This window comes from Lutjanus erythropterus, chromosome 23, assembly GCF_056507025.1.
Source record: "Lutjanus erythropterus isolate fLutEry1 chromosome 23, fLutEry1.hap2, whole genome shotgun sequence".
Lineage (NCBI taxonomy): Eukaryota > Metazoa > Chordata > Actinopteri > Lutjaniformes > Lutjanidae > Lutjanus > Lutjanus erythropterus.
In genome coordinates, this window is record NC_139339.1 from 17,232,805 (window position 1) to 17,242,014 (window position 9,210).

Sequence of the window (9,210 nt, forward strand, 5' to 3'; positions counted from 1 at the left end):
TTTACTTTTTTCATACTTTGGTTTAAGACAACAAATTTTGTTGCTATGATGCGTGTCAGAATGAATAAAAATCAAAATGCTGTGAGAGAAGCAAAGTAAATCAAAATGTTTCCACTTCAGAGCGCATTAGCACATTACCAGGGGGATGATTAGACACATTCAAGTGATAACTTGTCAAACACAACGCAAGACAAAGATGACAAAATCTAGAAAAATTCAAAGGTCAGGAGCTTTTAAGATGCTCACACTGTTCCCTGCTCCATCCATCATTATCTGTTACAAAAAGAACACAACAGATAAAAAAGTATTTGTCATACCTTCATGAAGTTACCATATACTTGTGGTTCAATCATGACAATGTTAAACTTAGATTTCTATGTCCACAGAGAACTTTGGGCTCAATAGTTGCACAGCTATATTTTAAAAATGTGTTAATATTGTTTCAGTGTTTGGTTAAAGATGTTATACCAGTGAATCTGTGGACTGTCGCCAGTGAAATCTTGTTCTCAAGCTATGCAGTTTAAATTATATCATTTGTGGAATTAAGGCCACGGTAACTGGCAGGACGGAGCCTCTGAGATTAAAAAATGTTGGTTTTGTTTGTCCGTGTTGAAAGATTTTGGTCCATAGCTGTGGGTATGTTTTATTAATTTTCACCCTTGTTGTAATCTAAAAAAAAAAAAAAAAAAAAGTCAGATGATCACATTAAATCCTATCATGGAAAACATCAAGTATAAAAAGCTAAATCACCCCCATCTTCTTTCCACCTCCTCCTAGCTTAAATGAAGTGATATTTCTTATATTTTCCTTTTGAAATATAGAAAATGGAGCAGTAATTTCCCCCAACTTGCCTTTTTTTGGATACCTGCTGTGTAAATTCAAATAAACATTTAGATATCGGCAGAAACATATCTGCACATATAAATACAAATTTGTTTTTTTAAAAAAAGCCTATGTGCATATCCCCAGTATAGAGAACCCCTGAGGATTATGGCTGTACACTCATGTAAACACGCTGGTTGTGTCCCAGGACGTCTAGTAGTTGACGGTCTCTGAAGGGGCACGGTGGTTGGTGGAGCAGTATCCCGCCCTAAACAGATGGCGAGAAAAGAAAAAAGTCAGGCAAGGTTCATTATTCTCACAAGTTCAATACTGAGGTTTAGCTATTTCCACAGTAAAAGAAGTTGGATGCAGTTGATTTCTACAAACTAATTCAACAGGTTCATTGGTACACTTGATAATAAAATGTGCAATTTGTCTGCAGGCAAGCAAACAGCTAAACAGATATGAAATAATCTTTCCAATAATATTTGCAAATGAATAATAAATTAATATTTACTTGGTTTCCAGAAATAACTCAACACAACTAACTAAAACCACTTTCCCGGATCTGTATTTCTTAGAATTAGTTGGAAATTACATATTTTTTCATACATTTTTATACCAAATCCTGATAGGATTATTAGGAAAAAGGGACCACAATGGGTTATTAGCATTGCACAACATTTAATAGATTTATCACACGATTAAGGTGAAAGCCCAAGTTTCGAAAGTGCCAATTTTCTCACTCATTCTGTCTTGAAAATTAAGTTTGATGGAATATATTTTGTCCAGTGTAAAAATCTGGATATAGCAAGTTTCTGATTAGGTTATTTGCAGCCTATTCAGTATTTTTGCTAAGTATATTTCTGAATTGTTTCATTACTATTACATCTAAGAAGGTAATAATGTAATTTTCTTCATCTTCATAAGCATTTTTTATGTTCAGTTGAATGGAAGTAAATATATGTTGAAAGAATTAAGTTAGCTACGTGCCAGACCTAATTAAACGTACCTATGATAGTATATATTCTTAACAGAATACGCTGACCTGCTAATTTTGCTGATGGTGCTAGCCTGATGGATCTATGAAGCTAACAAGATTTTTTTTTTTTAATCAAAAGCTTGTCAAACTGACTGAAAGTAAAAGAAATTAAATTATATAATATCTACACTGTAGACCTTACAGTGTGTACTGAGTATTTTATACTTAACCTGACTCTGAAAGCTGTGATGCAGCTGTTATTTCAGAAATGCCCGACCTCCAAAAGCAATCACCGTCCAATCAAAATTCATTTTATAAAAACTGTGTTTACACTGCACTACATTTATTTTAACTTTATACCAATGATTGTACCTCTACTTGAGAACAATTCTCTAAAATAATGGCTTGAATGTGGTGTTTTTGTACTTTCTTCCTTTTCAATTACCTGCAGAGTCCTGTGGAGCATTCATAGTTGTTCTGGCAGTAAGCTCCGAACGGTTTACTGTTCATAATCCTCCACAGAGGGGTCATCCGAGCTATCCTCCTCAGTGTGTGGACCCCGCTTGAATCTGCCCTCTGGTCAGAGCTGGACTGGACCTGTGGGACCAGCGGACCGGCACACACCTGGCACACACAAACAGATCGACACAGAAAGGTACAAAATTGCTTATTCAAAAAGAACACAAGGCACACTGCATTAGCTGGTATTGATTTATTGTGGCACGTTGAATCAAAGTGGTAGGATAATACTTGAGGGACAGTGTTTTTTTAGGCACAATTGGTCATTCAATCTAAAATTATAGTTTTAATAGTCAACTGACAAAAGGATAAAGTTTGCTCTTGAGGTCAGCAGTGGTTACAGTCAGCAGGACTGGTAGGTTTTTATGACAGTGTTGGTCAGTCCGTCTGTTTGAGGTGAGATGAGCAAACTGAAAACTTTGATGTTAAAGTTTTTCTTTGGGGACATAACTGCAGCTGAAAACGGTAATAAAACACAATATATCCCACTAGCATATTGCAAAATAATTAAAATTTTAATAATATTGTGATTTAAGTATCATGAAAGAAAGTTGTCAAACTGGTGTTTGCATCTTGTAAATGAACTTTAATATAACATTTTTCCTATTTCTACATTGCAGTAGTACATAAGTTGTATAGTGCTTTTACCTTCTTATCACTTTGAGACTTTTTTGCATATGACTAACACATGAAACATTATACAAAACCCTTGACTTGCATTAAAAAAATAATAGAAAATAGACTCATTGCTGTGAGTAGTTTCATGTAGGAACGAAAGCAGCTGCAGTGGATTCTCAAGTAGTTCCAGTTGATTCTACTGCAGACAGAATATTGTTTTTCGAATGCATTTTTTGGTTCTTTGAGCACCACGAGCCAAGTGCCATTTAGTCCCATTACATTGGAGGGAAGGCAGACATCTCTATTTTTTTTCAAAGACTCACACCAAAAAAATCTAGATGGATAAATAGCACTACAGGACAGTGTAAAAATATGTATTTTTGATTTTGGGGTGAACTGTTCCTTTAAATTTTATTGCATAAAATTGGTATTGGAAAAAAGCATCATGCAGGAACCAGTATCGAAGCCCAGGTATCACTACCAGTATGATAACCAGCCCTAAGTAAGGTACGTAAGTGGTCCTACCCTCTATGAACTCATAAATCCAGACTTCATGTCTGTAACTACTTCAGGACAATCCACTCACCTGTTGAGCCAGCATTAGCAGCACAATGCACAGTGCTACAGCTGCTTTCCTTTGGGTGAAGAAGACTTTATCCTGCATCTTTTCAGTTGTTTGCCAGCTAGGCTGATCACGTTTCTCCTCAGTGACCGGCAGCTCTTCAGGCTTTAGTAAATTTGATCTCGACCGGCGAGGTTCCCTGATCTCGCGGGCTCAACCAGCTCAGTCAACTGGAGGTTGCGTGGAGTCACGTTCAGTCAGGTTTTCATTAGTCGCAGGGTTGCTGGAAGTCTCTTCAAGTGAGCCTGACTCAGCGAACTCAGCTGTGGCACCTTTATATAGACAGGCCATGATCCCAGGAGAGAGGAAGCAAGAGGGAGGGAGAAAGAGTCACAGTCCATGCTCTGTCATCCACCCCTTTCTTTATCTCCCTTTTCTGGCCCAAATGTGACATTATGTGTTTGCAGAAAACCAGTCATTACCTAAATGAGGCCATCAAAATCCAATCTTTTTTTTTTGTGGCCTTTCTTTCGCACACAGACAAACACACACTTTCATTCTCTCTTCTTCCTCTGTTATACGTGCAGGTAACGTGAGCACAGGTGGGCCAGACAACGCACACGTGATTGTAACATGAAGGAATGGCAACAAAGAGACACAGATGGCTAAAAAGGGTTTAAAAAGGCAAAGAGGTCACTGGATGTGTGTATGTGTGTGTCAATGCCACAGTGTGTGTGAATGAACTTGCACTAAGATAAGGCTTTATCAGCAGAGTCTGTGTGCTGCATTATCTTTGACTACTGATGTCCCTGACCTGACGCAATCTCGCAGTCCCACTTATACAACACAGAGGGAATATAGGAAGGCAGCAGGGTTTACATAAGCAGGTATATGACCCCGGCACGTGACTTAAAGTGTGTACATGTTTGTTCGGAAGACTGAAGGCATGTCTGGACTCATGACAGTTTGGGTCTTGTGCTAAGAAAGAGTAAAGCTATATATATTACTTGTGTTTGTTGTGTGTAAATACGCTGAAATTGTAAGTAAAATATTTTTTCTTTTTTCTAAAAGGTGTCTGTGTTCTACATTGGTTTTCTCCATGTTGTTCATTTTCTGTATTCTTGTTTTTATGTAAAAAAAAATTGATGCGGCTCATCTGGGTTGTTTTTTTTTCACATAAAAAAAAAACTGTGTGGACTACTTTTTGTCACATTCCTTGAGCCAGTTGATGATGACCGTGGGTTTGTATGGATTCCCTTTCTCTCCCATTGCTTGAGCCAGATGGTGACAAATGGTGCTTGTCCGGGATGCTTTTTTTTGTTTTTCTGTGGGGGGGGACTTGGACTCTTTTTTCTCACATTCCTCAAGCCAGATGGTGACAAATGAAGGCTCATCTGGGATGGTTTTTTCTGTTTTTATGTTTAAAAAAAACACAGTGTGGACTCTCCTTAAGCCAGATATTGACAAATAGGAGTCGAGTTTTTTTGCTTTTGCATAAAAAACTTTTGTCTTTGTCTTTTGTCTTTTTGTCACATTCCTCGAGTCACTTAGTGAAAATTTAGGGGCTGGTCCAGGACCCCGGGTTCAATCAGCTGACGACCCTTCCCTGTCAGCCAGTGGTCTGCTGAGATTGGCCAGGGCAGCCTCCAAGATAGTGGGAAGGGTGTCAGAAATATCTGCGTGGGCAGCCCCAAATGAGAAAACATTTGCCTGCCACTGGCTCACCTTGCCATAGATGGTGCAGCAGAGAAAAATTTAACAGATAAGTGGAGCGGTGGAGGCTGACATTTTTGCAGGAATCCCACGGAACATGGGGTTTTGCAGGATTCCCGCAGGATGGGAGTTATTTTCACTATTCATCGGCAGCTGGGACAGGACAAGAAGAAAATGCAATGGGAGTGGGCAGGTGTGGAAATAAAAAAAAACAATAGGTCAGTTTTTTAAATAAATAAATATGAAGGCCTATTATGAATAAATGGTATTTACTATATTTTGAACATAATGCCATATGTTCTGTCTCTTTTTCTTTATTCCTTTCTAGTCTCTCCTTTCTGCTATAGTGGCTGGTTGCAGTCACCTAACAAGTGCAAGACATATAAAAACCTTCACTTCACTGGTCTATTGCAGTTACTTCAGAGCAATGGGCAGGCAAAGAGCAGTATGTGGGGACCAAGTCCAGTCCAAAGGCCAGGCCTTGATTTTGGTCAGTGGCAGAAGCATTCCTTATCAAAGAGTAGGCTTGCGGCTTTTCCTAATTACATATGTGATCTACCAAGCTGCACTTGTTTCTGCAAAGTTAGGACTTTCATAAATAGTTCCAAACATATTCAAGAACTTACTTGTGGAACCATGCAGTGAAAATTAATTTTCAGTGCTTTCTCATTGATTATCTCCAGGATGAATTTCCCAGCAGAGGCCAGCTATTCCAGAAAAATTTTACACAATACCTCCAGTCTGTTCGTTGTCACACTGTGACTCATACAAAGACAGAATAATGCTTACTTTCCTTTGTCAGGCTGTGAAACTAGAGTGGGTAACAAAAATGGGAGCATGTCACATGGCTGGATCTCATCATTTAGGTTAGTAAGACAAAGGTGAGAGTGACTGCATTTTTACAGGACACGTGTCTTCAGAAATTCAATTGAGCCTCATTTCCAGCTGGACAGTGATGTAATTTTGAAAGGCATTCAGTTAATTTCAAAAGGTCACCGAATGTGCCTTCCTACAAAACATAAATTAAGAGATTTTAGATCTTTCTGTTAGATAGATGTGGGATGTTATACCACAGCAACAATAATCCCATGGCCAGTTTTTTATCTAAATTAGGTTTCAAAGGGCAGATCAGGTCAGCTTGGAAGAGACAAGCATGTTTTTATCCAAAGGGAGTCCTGGCAGAGGACAGATGAGAGGCAGGATGTTCAAGACTTTTGTCTCACATCAAAAGTATGTTTAAACACTCACTGAAATGTAAGAATTAGAGAGAACAGGAGGAAAGAGGAAAAGTACAGTTGATCCTTTTCATGTTTTTGGGGGGAGTCTTTCATTTCCCGATCAAGGGTCTAAAGGACAGAGGGTGTCGCACACTGGACAGATTGTAAAGCTCCCAGAGGCAAATTGCGATGTGTGATATTGGACTATGTAAATAAAATTTGAGATGACTTGGCTTGATTTAATCAAGCAGTGCAGAGGATCACACATGGATATAATGGAAAATTCCAGCGTTGATTCCTGTAAGGTTGTTCATCACTTAAAGGTCTCCAGGGGAGCACGAGACTGACAGGAACCCCTGCATTACATAAACTCAGAACATCTGCATTATATATAATCACCAAGCATGACTCATCAGATTGTGCCTGACAGGCTGAGCAGCTGCAGAGATAGAGAGAGCTTGTGAAGGCTTCAGAGACGAAGAGTTAAGAGAAGAAATTACATTTTCTACTAGATTTTCTATGCTTATTGAGCAAGACAGATGCAAAGCGTTGGATTTCTGCAGTCATGGTTTGAATGTTTGAAGGGACAAATGTGGAAACAAGTGTAGATGATAAAGTGCAGATCTATCATCATGAGCTTGGAAAGTGCATCATCACACAAACAATAATAAGAGTGGAGAACATTTTAAGTTTTAAGATGCTTGCAGCCTGGTTTCATCAAATGGTGTATAAATAACATGCCAATGTCTAAGTCATTTCACATGTTTTCACAATGCCTCTTTTGCTTCTTATGTGTCCTTCAGTCTGTGCTGACTTACCCCTTGTAGAGAGACAAGACACAGCTACAGACAGCTGCATCATTTCTGTTGCATGAGAAGTGAAAATATGTTGGACTCACTTGTGGCTGAGATGGGGTGTGATATACAGACAAAAATGTCACGTGACATAGCATAAAGAGCAACGAAGTCCAGATATCATGGAGATTGGAGTGAATGGATCAGTCAAACAAGCACTACTTTTACAGAGGAGACTGTAGTTCATGTCTGTGACTGTGACTTCTGTAACTTTAGTAAAAAGTTAACTTAGAAAGCATGACTAACTTGCATCACATCTGTAAATCAAAGGTATGATATCTAACATTTCCAGATTAAAATGTCTAAAAAGGATACACGAGTTGCTGTAACTTCTTCGAAAACACAGGATCCGTCAGATTGTGAGGACATTGGCAAATGTAACTAAACGCAACGAGAATAAAACTTTAATACATTACCTCACCTGTGAAAAATGATTTGTGCCTAAGATGTGTGTGTTATTCATACGCCATTTTGTGAGACCAGGCTGGCTGGATTAAAGCTCCTACATAAAAGTCTCCATTATAATGTAGGTTTTGTCTTTATTGGCACAGTCTGCTGGGGTGGGCAGCAGAGTTGAGGCTGACGGTTGAGCGTTTATAGACAGAGTATGCCAGTTTCCAGTCAGTCCACGGTCCACTGGTCAGGAAAAAAAGAACCTGGCTGACCATCCAGTGTTCATCTGAACTTTAATCTTTGATTGCCCTGAAGTCAGAAGGAATAATTCCCCTGGACAAACGGATCGAAAGACAGTTGCAGACATGACCTCATCTGACCAGTTCTCAGTCCTTGTATGGACTGTGCAGGATGACGTTAACAGGAACTGGTTACCCAGAAATCCCTATAAATGTGACTAGGCCTTGAATCAAAGCCAGTAATTCTCTGATAGTGCATTTGGTGACAGTTCATCTCTTGCAGCACTTATCTCTTTTTAAAAAGTCATCTGAAGTCATTTAGAATTAGCAGCAACATACAGTTTTACAATCATTTTTACTAGGAAACAAAGCTTATTTGGTGGACTTGTATAGAGTGCATTTCTTTCTTCATAAACATTAGCAAACCTAATTTTTTAAGTATTTTAAATCAAGCATTGATACCATCCATGCAAGCTTACAGTCTTCTTCCCTGACTTTGATGGTTGGTTGGTGATCTGTAGCTGGAAAGCTAACCACCTAGCCTGCTGGGAACATACTAGTCCTCATCAGATACATTCACTGACCTTATAAAGATGGACAAAATGAATCCAAAATATTCTGGATACAAGTACCGTCATCTTGTGCAGGTGACACCATTTAAAGCCAGTATTGATCAGTGATCAGGGTTTGATCTGTGGTATCACCCACTGCTGTCAATCATGATGCATGATGATACACCTTTTTCTAACATCAAATTACTCATTAAAAGCTGGCATGATAATGTTAGCATGCAAGGATTCCAAATAGCTAAAATGCAAAAAAGCTAATAAAGCTAAAAGCCAATAGTGTACGTGGCAGCGATTTTCCTTTGACATCACATTCAGGATGGAAAGCTCAAATGCTGTTATCAAAAAGATAATGTTGCACTGCTGTCTTCCATGTTGCAAGTCATATAAAGATAGGAAATCTGACAAAGCGGTAATCATTTCACTGCTTCTGGATTGATAAACCAGGGAAAAGACAATGGATAGAGAAAATCTGGAGAGAAAATGGGCCATATTTCAAGCTAAAACAATATTTGTTAACCCATTAGCAACTGTTAGACAGCAGCTGAGGTTAGCATTCAACCGCCTGCTAGCTAACATTACTGTTTGATAGTAGGCTAGAATGAGTTATTAATCATTTTCTATGAAAAGACAAACTCGGAAAAAGCATTAAAAACAAAACAACTTTTTTGTGATCTTTGGGTGGGATACTGGCATATTGGTGACATGAAATACAATATGTGTTC

At 38.6% G+C, this 9,210-nt stretch overlaps 1 protein-coding gene across 1 annotated transcript; it reads right to left on the reverse strand.

The window, feature by feature from the left end:
• Positions 1 to 3,829, reverse strand: LOC146305954 (liver-expressed antimicrobial peptide 2-like). The gene is made up of 3 exons (XM_084712468.1): positions 3,528 to 3,829; positions 2,250 to 2,428; positions 1 to 1,090 (listed from the first exon to the last, which is right to left on the reverse strand). The coding sequence occupies exons 1-3, from the start codon at positions 3,603 to 3,605 to the stop codon at positions 1,036 to 1,038; spliced, it is 312 nt and encodes a 103-aa protein (XP_084568594.1). The 5' UTR covers positions 3,606 to 3,829; the 3' UTR covers positions 1 to 1,035.
• Positions 3,830 to 9,210: the final 5,381 nt, after the last annotated feature.